The sequence below is a fragment of the Cetorhinus maximus genome, unplaced genomic scaffold, assembly GCF_964194155.1.
Source record: "Cetorhinus maximus unplaced genomic scaffold, sCetMax3.hap1.1 HAP1_SCAFFOLD_535, whole genome shotgun sequence".
Taxonomy (NCBI): domain Eukaryota; kingdom Metazoa; phylum Chordata; class Chondrichthyes; order Lamniformes; family Cetorhinidae; genus Cetorhinus; species Cetorhinus maximus.
Window position 1 is genome coordinate 188,692 of NW_027596477.1, and position 27,803 is coordinate 216,494.

At 49.5% G+C, this 27,803-nt stretch overlaps 1 protein-coding gene across 1 annotated transcript in view; it reads left to right on the forward strand.

The window, feature by feature from the left end:
- Positions 1-27,803, forward strand: part of trub2 (TruB pseudouridine (psi) synthase family member 2) — a 111,957-nt gene that overhangs the window by 72,549 nt on the left and 11,605 nt on the right. The window contains exon 5 of the mRNA XM_078535575.1: positions 26,201-26,262. Coding sequence (XP_078391701.1) covers positions 26,201-26,262 — 62 coding nt within the window. The remainder of the gene's footprint in view (positions 1-26,200; positions 26,263-27,803) is intronic.

Genomic DNA, 27,803 nt, shown 5'->3' on the forward strand with positions numbered 1-27,803 from the left:
CTTCACACATTGATCAGTGAGAGAGAGACACATCCCTCCTTCACACAGTGATCAGTGAGAGAGAGAGAGACACATCCCTCCTTCACACAGTGATCAGTGAGAGAGAGAGACACATCCCTCCTTCACACAGTGATCAGTGAGAGAGAGAGAGACACATCCCTCCTTCACACGGTGATCAGTGTGAGAGAGAGAGACACATCCCTCCTTCACACAGTGATCAGTGAGAGAGAGACATCCCTCCTTCACACAGTGATCAGTGAGAGAGAGAGAGAGACACATCCCTCCTTCACACAGTGATCCGTGAGAGAGAGAGAGACATCCCTCCTTGACACAGTGATCAGTGAGAGAGAGACATCCCTCCTTCACACAGTGATCAGTGAGAGAGAGAGAGACACATCCCTCCTTCACACAGTGATCAGTGAGAGAGAGACATCCCTCCTTCACACAGTGATCAGTGAGAGAGAGACACATCCCTCCTTCACACAGTGATCAGTGAGAGAGAGAGAAACACATCCCTCCTTCACACAGTGATCCGTGAGAGAGAGAGAGACATCCCTCCTTCACACAGTGATCAGTGAGAGAGAGAGACACACATCCCTCCTTCACACAGTGATCAGTGAGAGAGAGAGAGACACATCCCTCCTTCACACAGTGATCAGTGAGAGAGAGAGACACATCCCTCCTTCACATACAGATCAGTGAGAGAGAGAGAGACACATCCCTCCTTCACACAGTGATCAGTAAGAGAGAGACACATCCCTCCTTCACACAGTGATCAGTGAGAGAGAGAGAGACATCCCTCCTTCACACTGTGATCAGTGAGAGAGAGAGACACATCCCTCCTTCACACAGTGATCAGTGAGAGAGAGAGAGACACATCCCTCCTTCACACAGTGATCAGTGAGAGAGAGACACATCCCTCCTTCACACAGTGATCAGTGAGAGAGAGAGAGACACATCCCTCCTTCACACAGTGATCAGTGAGAGAGAGAGAGACACATCCCTCCTTCACACAGTGATCAGTGAGAGAGAGAGAGACACATCCCTCCTTCACACAGTGATCAGTGAGAGAGAGACACATCCCTCCTTCACAGTGATCAGTGAGAGAGAGAGAGAGAGAGACACATCCCTCCTTTACAGTCATCAGTGTGAGAGAGAGAGACACATCCCTCCTTCACACAGTGATCAGTGAGAGAGAGACATCCCTCCTTCACACAGTGATCAGTGAGAGAGAGAGAGAGACACATCCCTCCTTCACACAGTGATCCGTGAGAGAGAGAGAGACATCCCTCCTTGACACAGTGATCAGTGAGAGAGAGACATCCCTCCTTCACACAGTGATCAGTGAGAGAGAGAGAGACACATCCCTCCTTCACACAGTGATCAGTGAGAGAGAGACATCCCTCCTTCACACAGTGATCAGTGAGAGAGAGACACATCCCTCCTTCACACAGTGATCAGTGAGAGAGAGAGAAACACATCCCTCCTTCACACAGTGATCCGTGAGAGAGAGAGAGACATCCCTCCTTCACACAGTGATCAGTGAGAGAGAGAGACACACATCCCTCCTTCACACAGTGATCAGTGAGAGAGAGAGAGACACATCCCTCCTTCACACAGTGATCAGTGAGAGAGAGAGACACATCCCTCCTTCACATACAGATCAGTGAGAGAGAGAGAGACACATCCCTCCTTCACACAGTGATCAGTGAGAGAGAGAGACACATCCCTCCTTCACACAGTGATCAGTGAGAGAGAGAGAGACATCCCTCCTTCACACTGTGATCAGTGAGAGAGAGAGACACATCCCTCCTTCACACAGTGATCAGTGAGAGAGAGAGAGACACATCCCTCCTTCACACAGTGATCAGTGAGAGAGAGACACATCCCTCCTTCACACAGTGATCAGTGAGAGAGAGAGAGACACATCCCTCCTTCACACAGTGATCAGTGAGAGAGAGAGAGACACATCCCTCCTTCACACAGTGATCAGTGAGAGAGAGAGAGACACATCCCTCCTTCACACAGTGATCAGTGAGAGAGAGAGAGACACATCCCTCCTTCACACAGTGATCAGTGAGAGAGAGACACATCCCTCCTTCACAGTGATCAGTGAGAGAGAGAGAGAGAGAGACACATCCCTCCTTTACAGTCATCAGTGTGAGAGAGAGAGAGGCACACATCCCTCCTTCACACAGTGATCAGTGAGAGAGCGAGAGAGACATCCCTCCTTGACACAGTGATCAGTGAGAGAGAGACATCCCTCCTTCACACAGTGATCAGTGATAGAGAGAGAGACACATCCCTCCTTCACACAGTGATCAGTGAGAGAGAGAGAGACACATCCCTCCTTCACACAGTGATCAGTGAGAGAGAGAGAGAGAGAGAGACACATCCCTCCTTCACACAGTGATCAGTGAGAGAGAGAGAGACATCCCTCCTTCACACAGTGATCAGTGAGAGAGAGAGAGACATCCCTCCTTGACACAGTGATCAGTGAGAGAGAGACATCCCTCCTTCACACAGTGATCAGTGAGAGAGAGAGAGACACATCCCTCCTTCACACAGTGATCAGTGAGAGAGAGAGACACATCCCTCCTTCACACAGTGATCAGTGAGAGAGAGAGAGACATCCCTCCTTCACACAGTGATCAGTGAGAGAGAGAGAGACACATCCCTCCTTCACACAGTGATCAGTGAGAGAGAGAGACACATCCCTCCTTCACACAGTGATCAGTGAGAGAGAGAGACACATCCCTCCTTCACACAGTGATCAGTGAGAGAGAGAGAGACATCCCTCCTTCACACAGTGATCAGTGAGAGAGAGAGAGACACATCCCTCCTTCACACATTTATCAGTGAGAGAGAAACACATACCTCCTTCACACAGTGATCAGTGATAGAGAGAGAGACACATCCCTCCTTCACACAGTGATCAGTGAGAGAGAGAGAGACACATCCCTCCTTCACACAGTGATCAGTGAGAGAGAGACATCCCTCCTTCACACAGTGATCAGTGAGAGAGAGACACATCCCTCCTTCACACAGTGATCAGTGAGAGAGAGAGACACATCCCTCCTTCACACAGTGATCAGTGAGAGAGAGAGAGAGACATCCCTCCTTGACACAGTGATCAGTGAGAGAGAGACATCCCTCCTTCACACAGTGATCAGTGAGAGAGAGAGAGACACATCCCTCCTTCACACAGTGATCAGTGAGAGAGAGAGACACATCCCTCCTTCACACAGTGATCAGTGAGAGAGAGAGAGAGAGACACATCCCTCCTTCACACAGTGATCAGTGAGAGAGAGAGACACATCCCTCCTTCACACAGTGATCAGTGAGAGAGAGAGAGACATCCCTCCTTCACAAAGTGATCAGTGAGAGAGAGAGACACATCCCTCCTTCACACAGTGATCAGTGAGAGAGAGAGAGAGACACATCCCTCCTTCACACAGTGATCAGTGAGAGAGAGAGAGACACATCCCTCCTTCACACAGTGATCAGTGAGAGAGAGAGAGAGGCACATCCCTCCTTCACACAGTGATCAGTGAGAGAGAGAGAGACACATCCCTCCTTCACACAGTGATCAGTAAGAGAGAGAGACACATCCATCCTTCACACAGTGATCAGTGAGAGAGAGACACATCCCTCCTTCACACAGTGATCAGTGAGAGAGAGAGAAACACATCCCTCCTTCACACAGTGATCCGTGAGAGAGAGAGAGACATCCCTCCTTCACACAGTGATCAGTGAGAGAGAGAGACACACATCCCTCCTTCACACAGTGATCAGTGAGAGAGAGAGAGACACATCCCTCCTTCACACAGTGATCAGTGAGAGAGAGAGACACATCCCTCCTTCACATACAGATCAGTGAGAGAGAGAGAGACACATCCCTCCTTCACACAGTGATCAGTAAGAGAGAGACACATCCCTCCTTCACACAGTGATCAGTGAGAGAGAGAGAGACATCCCTCCTTCACACAGTGATCAGTGAGAGAGAGAGACACATCCCTCCTTCACACAGTGATCAGTGAGAGAGAGAGAGACAAATCCCTCCTTCACACAGTGATCAGTGAGAGAGAGGGAGACACATCCCTCCTTCACACAGTGATCAGTGAGAGAGAGAGACACATCCCTCCTTCACACAGTGATCAGTGAGAGAGAGAGAGACACATCCCTCCTTCACACAGTGATCAGTGAGAGAGAGAGAGACACATCCCTCCTTTACAGTCATCAGTGTGAGAGAGAGAGAGACACACATCCCTCCTTCACACAGTGATCAGTGAGAGAGAGAGACACATCCCTCCTTCACACAGTGATCAGTGAGAGAGAGAGACACATCCCTCCTTCACACAGTGATCAGTGAGAGAGAGAGAGACATCCCTCCTTCACACTGTGATCAGTGAGAGAGAGAGACACATCCCTCCTTCACACAGTGATCAGTGAGAGAGAGAGAGACACATCCCTCCTTCACACAGTGATCAGTGAGAGAGAGACACATCCCTCCTTCACACAGTGATCAGTGAGAGAGAGAGAGACACATCCCTCCTTCACACAGTGATCAGTGAGAGAGAGAGAGACACATCCCTCCTTCACACAGTGATCAGTGAGAGAGAGAGAGACACATCCCTCCTTCACACAGTGATCAGTGAGAGAGAGAGAGACACATCCCTCCTTCACACAGTGATCAGTGAGAGAGAGACACATCCCTCCTTCACAGTGATCAGTGAGAGAGAGAGAGAGAGAGACACATCCCTCCTTTACAGTCATCAGTGTGAGAGAGAGAGAGGCACACATCCCTCCTTCACACAGTGATCAGTGAGAGAGCGAGAGAGACATCCCTCCTTGACACAGTGATCAGTGAGAGAGAGACATCCCTCCTTCACACAGTGATCAGTGATAGAGAGAGAGACACATCCCTCCTTCACACAGTGATCAGTGAGAGAGAGAGAGACACATCCCTCCTTCACACAGTGATCAGTGAGAGAGAGAGAGAGAGAGAGACACATCCCTCCTTCACACAGTGATCAGTGAGAGAGAGAGAGACATCCCTCCTTCACACAGTGATCAGTGAGAGAGAGAGAGACATCCCTCCTTGACACAGTGATCAGTGAGAGAGAGACATCCCTCCTTCACACAGTGATCAGTGAGAGAGAGAGAGACACATCCCTCCTTCACACAGTGATCAGTGAGAGAGAGAGACACATCCCTCCTTCACACAGTGATCAGTGAGAGAGAGAGAGACATCCCTCCTTCACACAGTGATCAGTGAGAGAGAGAGAGACACATCCCTCCTTCACACAGTGATCAGTGAGAGAGAGAGACACATCCCTCCTTCACACAGTGATCAGTGAGAGAGAGAGACACATCCCTCCTTCACACAGTGATCAGTGAGAGAGAGAGAGACATCCCTCCTTCACACAGTGATCAGTGAGAGAGAGAGAGACACATCCCTCCTTCACACATTTATCAGTGAGAGAGAAACACATACCTCCTTCACACAGTGATCAGTGATAGAGAGAGAGACACATCCCTCCTTCACACAGTGATCAGTGAGAGAGAGAGAGACACATCCCTCCTTCACACAGTGATCAGTGAGAGAGAGACATCCCTCCTTCACACAGTGATCAGTGAGAGAGAGACACATCCCTCCTTCACACAGTGATCAGTGAGAGAGAGAGACACATCCCTCCTTCACACAGTGATCAGTGAGAGAGAGAGAGAGACATCCCTCCTTGACACAGTGATCAGTGAGAGAGAGACATCCCTCCTTCACACAGTGATCAGTGAGAGAGAGAGAGACACATCCCTCCTTCACACAGTGATCAGTGAGAGAGAGAGACACATCCCTCCTTCACACAGTGATCAGTGAGAGAGAGAGAGAGAGACACATCCCTCCTTCACACAGTGATCAGTGAGAGAGAGAGACACATCCCTCCTTCACACAGTGATCAGTGAGAGAGAGAGAGACATCCCTCCTTCACAAAGTGATCAGTGAGAGAGAGAGACACATCCCTCCTTCACACAGTGATCAGTGAGAGAGAGAGAGAGACACATCCCTCCTTCACACAGTGATCAGTGAGAGAGAGAGAGACACATCCCTCCTTCACACAGTGATCAGTGAGAGAGAGAGAGAGGCACATCCCTCCTTCACACAGTGATCAGTGAGAGAGAGAGAGACACATCCCTCCTTCACACAGTGATCAGTAAGAGAGAGAGACACATCCATCCTTCACACAGTGATCAGTGAGAGAGAGACACATCCCTCCTTCACACAGTGATCAGTGAGAGAGAGAGAAACACATCCCTCCTTCACACAGTGATCCGTGAGAGAGAGAGAGACATCCCTCCTTCACACAGTGATCAGTGAGAGAGAGAGACACACATCCCTCCTTCACACAGTGATCAGTGAGAGAGAGAGAGACACATCCCTCCTTCACACAGTGATCAGTGAGAGAGAGAGACACATCCCTCCTTCACATACAGATCAGTGAGAGAGAGAGAGACACATCCCTCCTTCACACAGTGATCAGTAAGAGAGAGACACATCCCTCCTTCACACAGTGATCAGTGAGAGAGAGAGAGACATCCCTCCTTCACACAGTGATCAGTGAGAGAGAGAGACACATCCCTCCTTCACACAGTGATCAGTGAGAGAGAGAGAGACAAATCCCTCCTTCACACAGTGATCAGTGAGAGAGAGGGAGACACATCCCTCCTTCACACAGTGATCAGTGAGAGAGAGAGACACATCCCTCCTTCACACAGTGATCAGTGAGAGAGAGAGAGACACATCCCTCCTTCACACAGTGATCAGTGAGAGAGAGAGAGACACATCCCTCCTTTACAGTCATCAGTGTGAGAGAGAGAGAGACACACATCCCTCCTTCACACAGTGATCAGTGAGAGAGAGAGACACATCCCTCCTTCACACAGTGATCAGTGAGAGATAGAGACACATCCCTCCTTCACACAGTGATCAGTGAGAGAGAGAGACACATCCCTCCTTCACACAGTGATCAGTGAGAGAGAGAGACACATCCCTCCTTCACACAGTGATCACTGAGAGAGAGAGAGACACATCCCTCCTTCACACAGTGATCAGTGAGAGAGAGAGACACATCCCTCCTTCACAGTGCTCAGTGAGAGAGAGAGACACATCCCTTCTTCACACAGTGATCAGTGAGAGAGACACATCCCTCCTTCACACAGTGATCAGTGAGAGAGAGAGAGACACATCCCTCCTTCACACAGTGATCAGTGAGAGAGAGAGAGAGAGAGACACATCCCTCCTTCACACAGTGATCAGTGAGAGAGAGAGAGACATCCCTCCTTTACAGTCATCAGTGTGAGAGAGAGAGAGACACACATCCCTCCTTCACACAGTGATCAGTGAGAGAGAGAGACACATCCCTCCTTCACACAGTGATCAGTGAGAGATAGAGACACATCCCTCCTTCACACAGTGATCAGTGAGAGAGAGAGACACATCCCTCCTTCACACAGTGATCAGTGAGAGAGAGAGACACATCCCTCCTTCACACAGTGATCAGTGAGAGAGAGAGACACATCCCTCCTTCACAGTGCTCAGTGAGAGAGAGAGACACATCCCTTCTTCACACAGTGATCAGTGAGAGAGACACATCCCTCCTTCACACAGTGATCAGTGAGAGAGAGAGAGACACATCCCTCCTTCACACAGTGATCAGTGAGAGAGAGAGAGAGACACATCCCTCCTTCACACAGTGATCAGTGAGAGAGAGAGAGAGACACATCCCTCCTTCACACAGTGATCAGTGAGAGAGAGAGACACATCCCTCCTTCACACAGTGATCAGTGAGAGAGAGAGAGACACATCCCTCCTTCACACAGTGATCAGAGAGAGAGAGAGACACATCCCTCCTTCACACAGTGATCAGTGAGAGAGAGAGAGACATCCCTCCTTCACACAGTGATCAGTGAGAGAGAGAGACACATCCCTCCTTCACACAGTGATCAGTGAGAGAGAGACATCCCTCCTTGACACAGTGATCAGTGAGAGAGAGACATCCCTCCTTCACACAGTGATCAGTGAGAGAGAGAGAGACACATCCGTCCTTCACACAGTGATCAGTGAGAGAGAGAGACACATCCCTCCTTCACACAGTGATCAGTGAGAGAGAGAGAGAGACATCCCTCCTTCACACAGTGATCAGTGAGAGAGAGAGAGATACATCCCTCCTTCACACATTTATCAGTGAGAGAGAAACACATCCCTCCTTCACACAGTGATCAGTGAGAGAGAGAGAGACACATCCCTCCTTCATACAGTGATCAGTGAGAGAGAGAGAGACACATCCCTCCTTCACACAGTGAACAGTGAGAGAGACAGACACATCCCACCTTCACACAGTGATAATTGAGAGTGAGACACATCCCTCCTTCACACTGTGATCAGTGAGAGAGAGAGACACATCCCTCCTTCACACATTGATCAGTGAGAGAGAGACACATCCCTCCTTCACACAGTGATCAGTGAGAGAGAGAGAGACACATCCCTCCTTCACACAGTGATCAGTGAGAGAGAGAGACACATCCCTCCTTCACACAGTGATCAGTGAGAGAGAGAGAGACACATCCCTCCTTCACACAGTGATCAGTGAGAGAGAGAGACACATCCCTCCTTCACACAGTGATCAGTGAGAGAGAGACATCCCTCCTTCACACAGTGATCAGTGAGAGAGAGAGAGAGACACATCCCTCCTTCACACAGTGATCCGTGAGAGAGAGAGAGACATCCCTCCTTGACACAGTGATCAGTGAGAGAGAGACATCCCTCCTTCACACAGTGATCAGTGAGAGAGAGAGAGACAGATCCCTCCTTCACACAGTGATCAGTGAGAGAGAGACATCCCTCCTTCACACAGTGATCAGTGAGAGAGAGACACATCCCTCCTTCACACAGTGATCAGTGAGAGAGAGAGAATCACATCCCTCCTTCACACAGTGATCCGTGAGAGAGAGAGAGACATCCCTCCTTCACACAGTGATCAGTGAGAGAGAGAGACACACATCCCTCCTTCACACAGTGATCAGTGAGAGAGAGAGAGACACATCCCTCCTTCACACAGTGATCAGTGAGAGAGAGAGACACATCCCTCCTTCACATACAGATCAGTGAGAGAGAGAGAGACACATCCCTCCTTCACACAGTGATCAGTAAGAGAGAGACACATCCCTCCTTCACACAGTGATCAGTGAGAGAGAGAGAGACATCCCTCCTTCACACTGTGATCAGTGAGAGAGAGAGACACATCCCTCCTTCACACAGTGATCAGTGAGAGAGAGAGAGACACATCCCTCCTTCACACAGTGATCAGTGAGAGAGAGAGAGACACATCCCTCCTTCACACAGTGATCAGTGAGAGAGAGAGACACATCCCTCCTTCACACAGTGATCAGTGAGAGAGAGAGAGACACATCCCTCCTTCACACAGTGATCAGTGAGAGAGAGAGAGACACATCCCTCCTTCACACAGTGATCAGTGAGAGAGAGAGAGACACATCCCTCCTTCACACAGTGATCAGTGAGAGAGAGACACATCCCTCCTTCACAGTGATCAGTGAGAGAGAGAGAGAGAGAGAGAGACACATCCCTCCTTTACAGTCATCAGTGTGAGAGAGAGAGAGACACACATCCCTCCTTCACACAGTGATCAGTGAGAGAGAGAGACACATCCCTCCTTCACACAGTGATCAGTGAGAGATAGAGACACATCCCTCCTTCACACAGTGATCAGTGAGAGAGAGAGACACATCCCTCCTTCACACAGTGATCAGTGAGAGAGAGAGACACATCCCTCCTTCACACAGTGATCACTGAGAGAGAGAGAGACACATCCCTCCTTGACACAGTGATCAGTGAGAGAGAGACATCCCTCCTTCACACAGTGATCAGTGAGAGAGAGAGAGACACATCCGTCCTTCACACAGTGATCAGTGAGAGAGAGAGACACATCCCTCCTTCACACAGTGATCAGTGAGAGAGAGAGAGAGACATCCCTCCTTCACACAGTGATCAGTGAGAGAGAGAGAGATACATCCCTCCTTCACACATTTATCAGTGAGAGAGAAACACATCCCTCCTTCACACAGTGATCAGTGAGAGACAGAGAGACACATCCCTCCTTCATACAGTGATCAGTGAGAGAGAGAGAGACACATCCCTCCTTCACACAGTGAACAGTGAGAGAGACAGACACATCCCACCTTCACACAGTGATAATTGAGAGTGAGACACATCCCTCCTTCACACTGTGATCAGTGAGAGAGAGAGACACATCCCTCCTTCACACATTGATCAGTGAGAGAGAGACACATCCCTCCTTCACACAGTGATCAGTGAGAGAGAGAGAGACACATCCCTCCTTCACACAGTGATCAGTGAGAGAGAGAGACACATCCCTCCTTCACACAGTGATCAGTGAGAGAGAGAGAGACACATCCCTCCTTCACACAGTGATCAGTGAGAGAGAGAGAGACACATCCCTCCTTCACACAGTGATCAGTGAGAGAGAGACATCCCTCCTTCACACAGTGATCAGTGAGAGAGAGAGAGAGACACATCCCTCCTTCACACAGTGATCCGTGAGAGAGAGAGAGACATCCCTCCTTGACACAGTGATCAGTGAGAGAGAGACATCCCTCCTTCACACAGTGATCAGTGAGAGAGAGAGAGACAGATCCCTCCTTCACACAGTGATCAGTGAGAGAGAGACATCCCTCCTTCACACAGTGATCAGTGAGAGAGAGACACATCCCTCCTTCACACAGTGATCAGTGAGAGAGAGAGAATCACATCCCTCCTTCACACAGTGATCCGTGAGAGAGAGAGAGACATCCCTCCTTCACACAGTGATCAGTGAGAGAGAGAGACACACATCCCTCCTTCACACAGTGATCAGTGAGAGAGAGAGAGACACATCCCTCCTTCACACAGTGATCAGTGAGAGAGAGAGACACATCCCTCCTTCACATACAGATCAGTGAGAGAGAGAGAGACACATCCCTCCTTCACACAGTGATCAGTAAGAGAGAGACACATCCCTCCTTCACACAGTGATCAGTGAGAGAGAGAGAGACATCCCTCCTTCACACTGTGATCAGTGAGAGAGAGAGACACATCCCTCCTTCACACAGTGATCAGTGAGAGAGAGAGAGACACATCCCTCCTTCACACAGTGATCAGTGAGAGAGAGAGAGACACATCCCTCCTTCACACAGTGATCAGTGAGAGAGAGAGACACATCCCTCCTTCACACAGTGATCAGTGAGAGAGAGAGAGACACATCCCTCCTTCACACAGTGATCAGTGAGAGAGAGAGAGACACATCCCTCCTTCACACAGTGATCAGTGAGAGAGAGAGAGACACATCCCTCCTTCACACAGTGATCAGTGAGAGAGAGACACATCCCTCCTTCACAGTGATCAGTGAGAGAGAGAGAGAGAGAGAGAGACACATCCCTCCTTTACAGTCATCAGTGTGAGAGAGAGAGAGACACACATCCCTCCTTCACACAGTGATCAGTGAGAGAGAGAGACACATCCCTCCTTCACACAGTGATCAGTGAGAGATAGAGACACATCCCTCCTTCACACAGTGATCAGTGAGAGAGAGAGACACATCCCTCCTTCACACAGTGATCAGTGAGAGAGAGAGACACATCCCTCCTTCACACAGTGATCACTGAGAGAGAGAGAGACACATCCCTCCTTCGCACAGTGATCAGTGAGAGAGAGAGACACATCCCTCCTTCACAGTGCTCAGTGAGAGAGAGACATCCCTTCTTCACACAGTGATCAGTGAGAGAGACACATCCCTCCTTCACACAGTGATCAGTGAGAGAGAGAGACACAAATCCCTCCTTCACACAGTGATCAGTGAGAGAGAGAGACACGTCCCTCCTTCACACAGTGATCAGTGAGAGAGAGAGAGACATCCCTCCTTGACACAGTGATCAGTGAGAGAGAGACATCCCTCCTTCACACAGTGATCAGTGAGAGAGAGAGAGACACGTCCCTCCTTCACACAGTGATCAGTGAGAGAGAGAGACACATCCCTCCTTCACACAGTGATCAGTGAGAGAGAGAGACATCCCTCCTTCACACAGTGATCAGTGAGAGAGAGAGAGACACATCCCTCCTTCACACATTTATCAGTGAGAGAGAAACACATCCCTCCTTCACACAGTGATCAGTGAGAGAGAGAGAGACACATCCCTCCTTCACACAGTGATCAGTGAGAGAGAGAGAGACACATCCCTCCTTCACACAGTGATCAGTGAGAGAGACAGACACATCCCACCTTCACACAGTGATCAGTGAGAGTGAGACACATCCCTCCTTCACACTGTGATCAGTGAGAGAGAGAGACACATCCCTCCTTCACACATTGATCAGTGAGAGAGAGACACATCCCTCCTTCACACAGTGATCAGTGAGAGAGAGAGACACATCCCTCCTTCACAGTGCTCAGTGAGAGAGAGACATCCCTTCTTCACACAGTGATCAGTGAGAGAGAGAGACACAAATCCCTCCTTCACACAGTGATCAGTGAGAGAGAGAGACACGTCCCTCCTTCACACAGTGATCAGTGAGAGAGAGAGAGACATCCCTCCTTGACACAGTGATCAGTGAGAGAGAGAGAGACATCCCTCCTTGACACAGTGATCAGTGAGAGAGAGACATCCCTCCTTCACACAGTGATCAGTGAGAGAGAGAGAGAGACACATCCCTCCTTCACACAGTGATCAGTGAGAGAGAGAGACACATCCCTCCTTCACACAGTGATCAGTGAGAGAGAGAGACATCCCTCCTTCACACAGTGATCAGTGAGAGAGAGAGAGACACATCCCTCCTTCACACATTTATCAGTGAGAGAGAAACACATCCCTCCTTCACACAGTGATCAGTGAGAGAGAGAGAGACACATCCCTCCTTCACACAGTGATCAGTGAGAGAGAGAGAGACACATCCCTCCTTCACACAGTGATCAGTGAGAGAGACAGACACATCCCACCTTCACACAGTGATCAGTGAGAGTGAGACACATCCCTCCTTCACACTGTGATCAGTGAGAGAGAGAGACACATCCCTCCTTCACACATTGATCAGTGAGAGAGAGACACATCCCTCCTTCACACAGTGATCAGTGAGAGAGAGAGACACATCCCTCCTTCACACAGTGATCAGTGAGAGAGAGAGACACATCCCTCCTTCACACAGTGATCAGTGAGAGAGAGAGAAACACATCCCTCCTTCACACAGTGATCAGTGAGAGAGAGAGAGACACATCCCTCCTTCACACAGTGATCAGTGAGAGAGAGACATCCTTCCTTCACACAGTGATCAGTGAGAGAGAGAGAGAGACACATCCCTCCTTCACACAGTGATCAGTGAGAGAGCGAGACACATCCCTCCTTCACACAGTGATCAGTGAGAGAGAGAGAGAGACATCCCTCCTTGACACAGTGATCAATGAGAGAGAGACATCCCTCCTTCACACAGTGATCAGTGAGAGAGAGAGAGACACATCCCTCCTTCACACAGTGATCAGTGAGAGTGAGAGACACATCCCTCCTTCACACAGTGATCAGTGAGAGAGAGAGAGAGAGACACATCCCTCCTTCACACAGTGATCAGTGAGAGAGAGAGACATCCGTCCTTCACACAGTGATCAGTGAGAGAGTGAGAGACATCCCTCCTTCACACAGTGATCAGTGAGAGAGACAGAGAGACATCCCTCCTTGACACAGTGATCAGTGAGAGAGAGACATCCCTCCTTCACACAGTGATCAGTGAGAGAGAGAGAGACACATCCCTCCTTCACAAAGTGATCAGTGAGAGAGAGAGACACATCCCTCCTTCACACATTGATCAGTGAGAGAGAAACACATCCCTCCTTCACACAGTGATCAGTGAGAGAGAGAGAGACATCCCTCCTTCACACAGTGATCAGTGAGAGAGAGAGAGACACATCTCTCCTTCACACAGTGATCAGTGAGAGAGAGAGAGAGACAACCCTCCTTCACACATTGATCAGTGAGAGAGAAACACATCCCTCCTTCACACAGTGATCAGTGAGAGAGAGACAGAGAGAGACACATCCCTCCTTCACACAGTGATCAGTGAGAGAGAGAGAGAGAGACACATCCCTCCTTCACACAGTGATCAGTGAGAGAGAGAGACGCATCCCTCCTTCACACAGTGATCAGTGAGAGTGAGACACATCCCTCCTTCACACAGTGATCAGTGAGAGAGAGAGACACATCCCTCCTTCACACATTGATCAGTGAGAGAGAGACACATCCCTCCTTCACACAGTGATCAGTGAGAGAGAGAGACACATCCCTCCTTCACACAGTGATCAGTGAGAGAGAGAGACACATCCCTCCTTCACACAGTGATCAGTGAGAGAGAGACACATCCCTCCTTCACACAGTGATCAGTGAGAGAGAGACATCCCTCCTTCACACAGTGATCAGTGAGAGAGAGAGAGAGACACATCCCTCCTTCACACAGTGATCAGTGAGAGAGAGAGAGAGAGACACATCCCTCCTTCACACAGTGATCAGTGAGAGAGAGAGACGCATCCCTCGTTCACACAGTGATCAGTGAGAGTGAGACACATCCCTCCTTCACACAGTGATCAGTGAGAGAGAGAGACACATCCCTCCTTCACACATTGATCAGTGAGAGAGAGACACATCCCTCCTTCACACAGTGATCAGTGAGAGAGAGAGACACATCCCTCCTTCACACAGTGATCAGTGAGAGAGAGAGACACATCCCTCCTTCACACAGTGATCAGTGAGAGAGAGACACATCCCTCCTTCACACAGTGATCAGTGAGAGAGAGACATCCCTCCTTCACACAGTGATCAGTGAGAGAGAGAGAGAGACACATCCCTCCTTCACACAGTGATCAGTGAGAGAGAGAGACACATCCCTCCTTCACACAGTGATCAGTGAGAGAGAGAGAGAGACATCCCTCCTTGACACAGTGATCAGTGAGAGAGAGACATCCCTCCTTCACACAGTGATCAGTGAGAGAGAGAGAGACACATCCCTCCTTCACACAGTGATCAGTGAGAGAGAGAGACACATCCCTCCTTCACACAGTGATCAGTGAGAGAGAGAGAGAGACACATCCCTCCTTCACACAGTGATCAGTGAGAGAGAGAGACATCCGTCCTTCACACAGTGATCAGTGAGAGAGTGAGAGACATCCCTCCTTCACACAGTGATCAGTGAGAGAGAGAGACACATCCCTCCTTCACACAGTGATCAGTGAGAGTGAGAGAGAGACAACCCTCCTTCACACAGTGATCAGTGAGAGAGAGAGAAACACATCCCTCCTTCACACAGCGATCAGTGAGAGAGAGAGAGACACATCCCTCCTTCACACAGTGATCAGTGAGAGAGAGAGAGACACATCTCTCCTTCACACAGTGATCAGTGAGAGAGAGAGAGAGACACATCCCTCCTTCACACAGTGATCAGTGAGAGAGAGAGAGAGACACATCCCTCCTTCACACAGTGATCAGTGAGAGAGAGAGAGACACATCCCTCCTTCACACAGTGATCAGTGAGAGAGAGAGAGAGACACATCCCTCCTTCACACAGTAATCAGTGAGAGAGAGAGAGACACATCCCTCCTTCACACAGTGATCAGTGAGAGAGAGAGAGAGACACATCCCTCCTTCACACAGTGATCAGTGAGAGAGAGAGAGAGACACGTCGCTCCTTCACACAGTGATCAGTGAGAGAGAGACACATCCCTCCTTCACACAGTGATCAGTGAGAGAGAGAGAGGCACATCCCTCCTTCACACAGTGATCAGTGAGAGAGAGACACATCCCTCCTTCACACAGTGATCAGTTAGAGAGAGAGAAACACATCCCTCCTTCACACAGTGATCAGTGAGAGAGAGAGAGACATCCCTCCTTCACACAGTGATCAGTGAGAGAGAGAGAGACATACCCCTCCTTCACACAGTGATCAGAGAGAGAGAGACACATCCCTCCTTCACATAGAGATCAGTGAGAGAGAGAGAGACACATCCCTCCTTCACACAGTGATCAGTAAGAGAGAGACACATCCCTCCTTCACACAGTGATCAGTGAGAAAGAGAGAGACACATCCCTCCTTCACACAGTGATCAGTGAGAGAGAGAGAGAGACACATCCCTCCTTCACACAGTGATCAGTGAGAGAGAGAGAGAGACACATCCCTCCTTCACACAGTGATCAGTGAGAGAGAGAGACACATCCCTCCTTCACACAGTGATCAGTGAGAGAGAGAGAGAGACGCATCCCTCCTTCACACAGTGATCAGTGAGAGAGAGACACATCCCTCCTTCACACAGTGATCAGAGAGAGAGAGACACATCCCTCCTTCACACAGTGATCAGTGAGAGAGAGAGAGAGACGCATCCCTCCTTCACACAGTGATCAGAGAGAGAGAGAGAGACACATCCCTGCTTCACACAGTGATCAGTGAGAGAGAGAGAGACACATCCCTCCTTCACACAGTGATCAGTGAGAGAGAGAGAGACACATCCCTCCTTCACACAGTGATCAGTGAGAGAGAGAGACACATCCCTCCTTCACACAGTGATCAGTGAGAGAGAGAGAGACACATCCCTCCTTCACACAGTGATCAGTCAGAGAGAGAGAGACACATCCCTCCTTCACACAGTGATCAGTGAGAGAGAGAGACACATCCCTCCTTCACACAGTGATCAGTGAGAGAGAGAGAGACACATCCCTCCTTCACACAGTGATCAGTGAGAGAGAGAGACACATCCCTCCTTCACACAGTGATCAGTGAGAGAGAGAGAGACACATCCCTCCTTCACACAGTGATCAGTGAGAGAGAGAGAGACACATCCCTCCTTCACACAGTGATCAGTGAGAGGGAGACACATCCCTCCTTCACACAGTGATCAGTGAGAGAGAGAGAGAGACACACATCCCTCCTTTACAGTGATCAGTGTGAGAGAGAGAGAGACACACATCCCTCCTTCACACAGTGATCAGTGAGAGAGAGAGACACATCCCTGCTTCACACAGTGATCAGTGAGAGAGAGAGACACATCCCTCCTTCACACAGTGATCAGTGAGAGAGAGAGACACATCCCTCCTTCACACAGTGATCACTGAGAGAGAGAGAGAGACACATCCCTGCTTCACACAGTGATCAGTGAGAGAGAGAGAGACACATCTCTCCTTCACACAGTGCTCAGTGAGAGAGAGAGAGACATCCCTCCTTCACACAGTGATCAGTGAGAGAGAGAGAGACACATCCCTCCTTCACACAGTGATCAGTGAGAGAGAGAGACACATCCCTCCTTCACACAGTGATCAGTGAGAGAGAGAGACACATCCCTCCTTCACACAGTGATCAGTGAGAGAGAGAGAGACACATCCCTCCTTCACTCAGTGATCAGTGAGAGAGAGAGACACATCCCTCCTTCACACAGTGATCAGTGAGAGAGAGAGAGACACATCCCTCCTTCACACAGTGATCAGTGAGAGAGAGAGAGACACATCCCTCCTTCACACAGTGATCAGTGAGAGAGAGAGAGACACATCCCTCCTTCACACAGTGATCAGTGAGAGAGAGAGAGAGACACATCCCTCCTTCACACAGTGATCAGTGAGAGAGAGACACATCCCTCCTTCACACAGTGATCAGTGAGAGAGAGAGAGAGAGATACATCCCTCCTTCACACAGTGATCAGTGAGAGAGAGAGGCACATCCCTCCTTTACACAGTGATCAGTGAGAGAGAGAGAGACACATCCCTCCTTCACACAGTGATCAGTGAGAGAGAGAGAGAGACACATCCCTCCTTCACATAGTGATCAGTGAGAGAGGGAGACACATCCCTCCTTCACACAGTGATCAGTGCGAGAGTGAGAGAGACACATCCCTCCTTCACACAGTGATCAGTGAGAGAGAGAGACACATCCCTCCTTCACACAGTGATGAGTGAGAGAGAGAGACACATCCCTCCTTCACACAGTGATCAGTGAGAGAAAGAGAGACATCCCTCCTTCACACAGTGATCAGTGAGAGAGACAGAGACACATCCCTCCTTCACACAGTGATCAGTGAGAGAGACACATCCTTCCTTCACACAGTGATCAGTGAGAGAGAGAGAGAGACATCCCTCCTTCACACAGTGATCAGTGAGAGAGAGAGACACATCCCTCCTTCATACAGTGATCAGTGAGAGAGAGAGAGAGACACATCCCTCCTTCACACAATGATCAGTGAGAGAGAGAGACATCCGTCCTTCACACAGTGATCAGTGAGAGAGAGAGAGACATCCCTCCTTCACACAGTGATCAGTGAGAGAGAGAGACACATCCCTCCTTCACACAGTGATCAGTGAGAGAGAGAGAGACACATCCCTCCTTCACACAGTGATCAGTGAGAGAGAGAGAGAGACACATCCCTCCTTCACACAGTGATCAGTGAGAGAGAGAGAGAGAGACACATCCCTCCTTCACACAGTGATCAGTGAGAGAGAGAGAGAGACACATCCCTCCTTCACACAGTGATCAGTGAGAGAGACAGAGACACATCCCTCCTTCACACAGTGATCAGTGAGAGAGAGAGAGAGACACATCCCTCCTTCACACAGTGATCAGTGAGAGAGAGAGACACATCCCTCCTTCACACAGTGATCAGTGAGAGAGAGAGACACATCCCTCCTTCACACAGTGATCAGTGAGAGAGAGAGAGACATCCCTCCTTGACACAGTGATCAGTGAGAGAGAGACATCCCTCCTTCACACAGTGATCAGTGAGAGAGAGAGACACACATCCCTCCTTCACACAGTGATCAGTGAGAGAGAGAGACACATCCCTCCTTCACACAGTGATCAGTGAGAGAGAGAGAGACATCCCTCCTTCACACAGTGATCAGTGAGAGAGAGAGAGACACATCCCTCCTTCACACATTGATCAGTGAGAGAGAAACACATCCCTCCTTCACACACTGATCAGTGAGAGAGACAGAGAGACACATCCCTCCTTCACACAGTGATCAGTGAGAGAGAGAGACACATCCCTCCTTCACACAGTGATCAGTGAGAGTGAGACACATCCCTCCTTCACACTGTGATCAGTGAGAGAGAGCGACACATCCCTCCTTCACACATTGATCAGTGAGAGAGAGAGACACATCCCTCCTTCACACAGTGATCAGTGAGAGAGAGAGACACATCCCTCCTTCACACAGTGATCAGTGAGAGAGAGAGACACATCCCTCCTTCACACAGTGATCAGTGAGAGAGAGAGAGAGAGACATCCCTCCTTGACACAGTGATCAGTGAGAGAGAGACATCCCTCCTTCACACAGTGATCAGTGAGAGAGAGAGAGAGAGACACATCCCTCCTTCACACAGTGATCAGTGAGAGAGAGAGACACATCCCTCCTTCACACAGTCATCAGTGAGAGAGAGAGAGACACATCCCTCCTTCACACAGTGATCAGTGAGAGAGAGAGACACATCCCTCCTTCACACAGTGATCAGTGAGAGAGAGAGACACATCCCTCCTTCACACAGTGATCAGTGAGAGAGAGAGAGAGAGACACATCCCTCCTTCACACAGTGATCAGTGAGAGAGAGAGACATCCTTCCTTCACACAGTGATCAGTGAGAGAGTGAGAGACATCCCTCCTTCACACAGTGATCAGTGAGATAGAGAGAGAGACATCCCTCCTTGACACAGTGATCAGTGAGAGAGAGACATCCCTCCTTCACCCAGTGATCAGTGAGAGAGAGAGAGACACATCCCTCCTTCACACAGTGATCAGTGAGAGAGAGAGACACATCCCTCCTTCACACAGTGATCAGTGAGAGAGAGAGAGACATCCCTCCTTCACACAGTGATCAGTGAGAGAGAGAGAGACACATCCCTCTTTCACACATTGATCAGTGAGAGAGAAACACATCCCTCCTTCACACAGTGATCAGTGAGAGAGAGAGAGAGAGACATCCCTCCTTCACACAGTGATCAGTGAGAGAGAGACACATCCCTCCTTCACACAGTGATCAGTGAGAGAGAGAGACACATCCCACCTTCACACAGTGATCAGTGAGAGTGAGACACATCCCTCCTTCACACAGTGATCAGTGAGAGAGAGAGAGACACATCCCTCCTTCACAGAGTGATCAGTGAGAGAGAGAGAGAGACATCCCTCCTTCACACAGTGATCAGTGAGAGTGAGACACATCCCTCCTTCACACAGTGATCAGTGAGAGTGAGACACATCCCTCCTTCACACAGTGATCAGTGAGAGAGAGAGACTTCCCTCCTTCACACATTGATCAGTGAGAGAGAGACACATCCCTCCTTCACAGAGTGATCAGTGAGAGAGAGAGAGAGACATCCCTCCTTGACACAGTGATCAGTGAGAGAGAGACATCCCTCCTTCACACAGTGATCAGTGAGAGAGAGAGAGACACATCCCTCCTTCACACAGTGATCAGTGAGAGAGAGAGACACATCCCTCCTTCACACAGTGATCAGTGAGAGAGAGAGACATCCGTCCTTCACACAGTGATCAGTGAGAGAGAGACACACATCCCTCCTTCACACAGTGATCAGTGAGAGAGAGAGACACATCCCTACTTCACACAGTGATCAGTGAGAGAGAGAGACACATCCCTCCTTCCAACAGTGATCAGTGAGAGAGAGAGACACATCCCTCCTTCACACAGTGATCAGTGAGAGAGAGAGAGACACATCCCTCCTTCACAGTGATCAGTGAGAGAGAGAGAGACACATCCCTCCTTCACACAGTGATCAGTGAGAGAGAGAGAGAAACATCCCTCCTTCACACAGTGATCAGTGAGAGTGAGACAGACACATCCCTCCTTCACACAGTGATCAGTGAGAGAGAGAGAGAGACACATCCCTCCTTCACACCGTGATCAGTGAGAGAGAGAGAGACATCCCTCCTTCACACAGTGATCAGTGAGAGAGAGAGACACATCCCTCCTTCACACAGTGATCAGTGAGAGAGAGGGAGAGACATCCCTCCTTCACACAGTGATCAGTGAGAGAGAGAGAGACACATCCCTCCTTCACACAGTGATCAGTGAGAGTGAGAGACACATCCCTCCTTCACACAGTGATCAGTGAGAGAGAGAGACACATCCCTCCTTCACACAGTGATCAGTGAGAGAGAGAGACACATCCCTCCTTCACACAGTGATCAGTGAGAGAGAGAGACACATCCCTCCTTCACACAGTGATCAGTGAGAGAGAGAGACACATCGCTCCTTCACACAGTGATCAGTGAGAGAGAGAGAGACACATCCCTCCTTCACAGTGATCAGTGAGAGAGAGAGAGACACATCCCTCCTTCACACAGTGATCAGTGAGAGAGAGAGACACATCCCTCCTTCACACAGTGATCAGTGAGAGAGAGAGAGAAACATCCCTCCTTCGCACAGTGATCAGTGAGAGAGAGAGAGACACATCCCTCCTTCACACAGTGATCAGTGATAGAGAGAGAGAGAGACATCCCTCATTCACACCGTGATCAGTGAGAGAGAGAGAGACATCCCTCCTTCACACAGTGATCAGTGAGAGAGAGAGACACATCCCTCCTTCACACAGTGATCAGTGAGAGAGAGAGAGAGAGACATCCCTCCTTCACACAGTGATCAGTGAGAGAGAGAGAGACACATCCCTCCTTCACACAGTGATCAGTGAGAGAGACAGAGAGACATCCCTCCTTGACACAGTGGTCAGTGAGAGAGAGACATCCCTCCTTCACACAGTGATCAGTGAGAGAGAGAGAGAGACACATCCCTCCTTCACACAGTGATCAGTGAGAGAGAGAGACACATCCGTCCTTCACACAGTGATCAGTGAGAGACAGCGACACATCCCTCCTTCACACAGTGATCAGTGAGAGAGAGAGAGAGAGACATCCCTCCTTGACACAGTGGTCAGTGAGAGAGAGACATCCCTCCTTCACACAGTGATCAGTGAGAGAGAGAGAGAGACATCCCTCCTTCACACAGTGATCAGTGAGAGAGAGAGAGACACATCCCTCCTTCACACAGTGATCAGTGAGAGAGAGAGACACATCCCTCCTTCACACAGTGATCAGTGAGAGAGAGACAGACATCCCTCCTTCACACAGTGATCAGTGAGAGAGAGAGAGACACATCCCTCCTTCACACAGTGATCAGTGAGAGAGAGACACATCCCTCCTTCACACAGTGATCAGTGAGAGAGAGAGACACATCCCACCTTCACACAGTGATCAGTGAGAGTGAGACACATCCCTCCTTCACACAGTGATCAGTGAGAGAGAGAGAGACACATCCCTCCTTCACAGAGTGATCAGTGAGAGAGAGAGAGAGACATCCCTCCTTCACACAGTGATCAGTGAGAGTGAGACACATCCCTCCTTCACACAGTGATCAGTGAGAGTGAGACACATCCCTCCTTCACACAGTGATCAGTGAGAGAGAGAGAGACTTCCCTCCTTCACACATTGATCAGTGAGAGAGAGACACATCCCTCCTTCACAGAGTGATCAGTGAGAGAGAGAGAGAGACATCCCTCCTTGACACAGTGATCAGTGAGAGAGAGACATCCCTCCTTCACACAGTGATCAGTGAGAGAGAGAGAGAGACACATCCCTCCTTCACACAGTGATCAGTGAGAGAGAGAGACACATCCCTCCTTCACACAGTGATCAGTGAGAGAGAGAGAGAGACATCCCTCCTTGACACAGTGATCAGTGAGAGAGAGACATCCCTCCTTCACACAGTGATCAGTGAGAGAGAGAGAGACACATCCCTCCTTCACACAGTGATCAGTGAGAGAGAGAGACACATCCCTCCTTCACACAGTGATCAGTGAGAGAGAGAGACATCCGTCCTTCACACAGTGATCAGTGAGAGAGAGACACACATCCCTCCTTCACACAGTGATCAGTGAGAGAGAGAGACACATCCCTACTTCACACAGTGATCAGTGAGAGAGAGACACATCCCTCCTTCCAACAGTGATCAGTGAGAGAGAGAGACACATCCCTCCTTCACACAGTGATCAGTGAGAGAGAGAGAGACACATCCCTCCTTCACACAGTGCTCAGTGAGAGAGAGAGAGACATCCCTCCTTCACACAGTGATCAGTGAGAGTGAGAGAGACACATCCCTCCTTCACACAGTGATCAGTGAGAGAGAGACACATCCCTCCTTCACACAGTGATCAGTGAGAGAGAGAGACACATCCCTCCTTCACAGTGATCAGTGAGAGAGAGAGACACATCCCTCCTTCACACAGTGATCAGTGAGAGAGAGAGAGAAACATCCCTCCTTCACACAGTGATCAGTGAGAGTGAGACAGACACATCCCTCCTTCACACAGTGATCAGTGAGAGAGAGAGAGAGACACATCCCTCCTTCACACCGTGATCAGTGAGAGAGAGAGAGACATCCCTCCTTCACACAGTGATCAGTGAGAGAGAGAGACACATCCCTCCTTCACACAGTGATCAGTGAGAGAGAGGGAGAGACATCCCTCCTTCACACAGTGATCAGTGAGAGAGAGAGAGACACATCCCTCCTTCACACAGTGATCAGTGAGAGTGAGAGACACATCCCTCCTTCACACAGTGATCAGTGAGAGAGAGAGACACATCCCTCCTTCACACAGTGATCAGTGAGAGAGAGAGACACATCCCTCCTTCACACAGTGATCAGTGAGAGAGAGAGACACATCCCTCCTTCACACAGTGATCAGTGAGAGAGAGAGACACATCGCTCCTTCACACAGTGATCAGTGAGAGAGAGAGAGACACATCCCTCCTTCACAGTGATCAGTGAGAGAGAGAGAGACACATCCCTCCTTCACACAGTGATCAGTGAGAGAGAGAGAGACATCCCTCCTTCACACAGTGATCAGTGAGAGTGAGAGAGACACATCCCTCCTTCACACAGTGATCAGTGAGAGAGAGAGACTCATCCCTCCTTCACACAGTGATCAGTGAGAGAGAGAGACACATCCCTCCTTCACACAGTGATCAGTGAGAGAGAGAGAGACACATCCCTCCTTCACACAGTGATCAGTGAGAGAGAGAGAGAAACATCCCTCCTTCGCACAGTGATCAGTGAGAGAGAGAGAGACACATCCCTCCTTCACACAGTGATCAGTGATAGAGAGAGAGAGACACATCCCTCATTCACACCGTGATCAGTGAGAGAGAGAGACATCCCTCCTTCACACAGTGATCAGTGAGAGAGAGAGACACATCCCTCCTTCACACAGTGATCAGTGAGAGAGAGAGACACATCCCTCCTTCACAGTGATCAGTGAGAGAGAGAGAGAGACACATTCCTCCTTCACACAGTGATCAGTGAGAGAGAGAGACATCCGTCCTTCACACATTGATCAGTGAGAGAGAGACACATCCCTCCTTCACACAGTGATCAGTGAGAGAGAGACACATCCCTCCTTCACACAGTGATCAGTGAGAGAGAGAGAGAGACATCCCTCCTTCACACAGTGATCAGTGAGAGAGAGAGACACATCCCTCCTTCACACAGTGATCCGTGAGAGAGAGACACATCCCTCCTTCACACAGTGATCAGTGAGAGAGAGAGACACATCCCTCCTTCACACAGTGATCAGTCAGAGAGAGAGACACATCCCTCCTTCACACAGTGATCAGTGAGAGAGAGAGAGACAACCCTCCTTCACACAGTGATCAGTGAGAGAGAGAGAGAGACATCCCTCCTTCACGCAGTGATCAGTGAGAGAGAGAGAGAGACATCCCTCTTTCACACAGTGATCAGTGAGAGAGAGAGACACATCCCTCCTTCACACAGTGATCAGTGAGTGAGAGAGAGACATCCCTCCTTCACACAGTGATCAGGGAGGTGAGTACCCTTCTTCAAACAGAGATCAGTGAGGGAGAGAGAGATCCCTCCTTCGAACAGCGATCACAGAGAGATAGATTCCTGCTTCACACGGTGATCAGTAAGGAGATAGAGAACCCTCCTTCACACAGTGATCTGGGAGAGAGAGATATCCCTCCTTCACACAGTGATCAGTGAGAGAGAGAGACACATCCCTCCTTCACACAGTGATCAGTGAGAGAGAGAGAGACATCCCTCCTTCACAGAGTGATCAGTGAGAGAGAGAGAGATACCCCTCCTTCACACAGTGATCAGTGAGAGCTAGAGACACATCCCTCCTTCACACAGTGATCAGTGAGAGAGAGACAGAGATCCGTCCGCACAGTGATCAGTGCCAGAGAGAGAGATCCCTCCTTCACACAGTGATCAATGAGGGATAGACAGAGATCCCTCCGCACAATGATCATTGGCAGAGAGACACATTCCTCCTTCACACAGTGATCAGTGACAGAGAGAGAGATCCCTCCTTCACACAGTGATCAGTGAGAGAGAGACAGAGATCCGTCCGCACAGTGATCAGTGACATAGAGAGAGATCCCTCCTTCACACAGTCATCAGTGAGCAATCGAGAGATTTCTCCTTCACACACTGATCAGCGAGGGAGAGAGAGAGAGAGAAAGACATCCCTCCTTCACACAGTGTTCAGAAAGAGAGAGATCGAGTTCCCTCTTTCACGCAGTTATCACCGAGAGATCCCTCCATCCTACAGTAATCAGTGAGAGAGAGACAGATCCCACCTTCGCACAGTCTTCAGTGAATGAGAGAGTGATTCCTCCTTCACACAGTGATGTGTGGGACAGAGAGAGGACCCTCCTTCACAGTGATCAGGACTTGCAATGGGCTCTTAGAAGGGGAGAGTGGCGAAATCTCCCGGCTCATTCAAGGGGAGCTGGATGCACTGTTGGGTGATTTAGAATTTTTAAGAAGGGCGAGGTAAATGAGCTAAATAGTCTCCTCAATCTCTAAGCTATGGAAGTTCCATTAACACACTTCACTGTGAGTTAGGAAACAGCCCATCTTGTGGCCAGCTCTATAGTCTTTAGTACATCATTCGTGTTACACAGCTCCCAATATTGTGTGCTTTTGATATAACTGTAACAGTTTACACCTGCTGAGGTGCTGCATCCAGTGTGGAATAGCCTTGTATGATTGTGCTGAATCTCTAACAGACTGTATGATGTTTTATCTCCACAGTGCTGGGAGTTGGAAACGGAAACCAGCAGTTAGCCCAACTCTACAACTCTCACCTGACCAAGGTAATACTACATAGGCCTCTGAGAACAGACTTCACTTCTGCACCTATACACATCCTGTGACCTGCTCCTCTCCTTCAAACAGATTGCCCTGCAACAAACTTCCCCAATAGCTACTCTCTACTTTTAGCTTGGCTTGAGTGTATTTGCTTTCAATAGGCTGTGGAATGAAGCCCCACTCCAACTCATTTCAACTCACAAACTGGCTGACATATGCAACTGAAGGAGTGCTGCACTGTTTGGGGGGTCAGTACTGAGGGAGTGCTGCAGTGTCAGAGGGTAAGTACTGAGGGAGTGCTGCCCTGTTGGAGGGTCAGTATTGAGGAAATGCTGGACTTTTGCTGGGTCAGACTGAGTGAACGCCACACTTTGAGGCTCAGTATTTCTCCCATCCTATTCAGCCCAGGGATGCTGAGGAACATAAGAACATACGAATTAGGAGCAGTAAGCCATTTGGCCCCCTCGAGCCTGCTCCATTTAATATTATCATAGCTAATCCGATCATGGCCTTAACTCCACTTTCTGTCTTTGGTCCCCCAGACCAAATATCTCTTAACTCCCTTATCAACCAAAAATCTGTCTAACTTTGCTTTCCAGATAGTCACTCATCCTATGGAGGAAAAAGAGCTCTCCTCCTGACTTCAGGAATGTGACGATTGTAACTATCTTCAAGAAGGGAAATGAATCACACTGTGGAAACTATTTCCTTCTTATCCATAGCAGGGAAAATCCTGACACACACACTCCCAAATCGCCCACTTCCTCTGGCTGAGGCAATCCTCCCAGAGACACAGTGCGGCTTCCAACCTTCCAGAGCACCCTCTGATATGGTCTTAGTTGTGATACAAAGCCAAGAAAAATGTCGAGAACGACACCAGGAACGTTTCATTGCATTCACCGAGCTGACCAAAGCATTTAACTCAGTAAATCATGAGGCTCTGTGATTGTGCTCCAGAGATTTGGATGTCCAAGAAACTTGGACACTACTGAGGGAGTGCTGCACTGTCGGAGGGTCAGTACTGAGGGATCACGGCACTGTCGGACGGTCAGTACTAAGGGAGTGCTGCACTGTCCGGGGTTCGGTACTGAGGGAGTGCTGCACTTTCGAAAGGTCACTACTAAGGGAGTGCTGCACTGTTGGAGGGTCAGTACCAGGGGTTCGCTGCACCTTTGGAGGGTTAGTACTGAGAGGGTGCTGCACTGTTTTGTTTTCTCAACTCTCAAATGGCCAACATTCCAGTAGAGGACAAAGGAAACACTTCAAAGACACTCTGACGCTCTCCTTGAAGCGTGGCAGCATTGACGTTAATGACTAGGAGGAGCTTGCTACCAATCGTTCAAAATAGCGACAGCTTGTCCATCAAGCTGCACTGGACTGCTCTGTTTGACTGCAGTAGAGAGCTTCTTTTGGAGATTGGTGACAGGAAGTTTTACAGTTTAAAACAATGAGAGGAGAGCTGTGATTTTCACAATTTAAAACGTTGAGAAGAGAACCTGGATTTTCACAGTTTAAAACAGTGAGAGGAGAGCCAGGAGTTTTACAG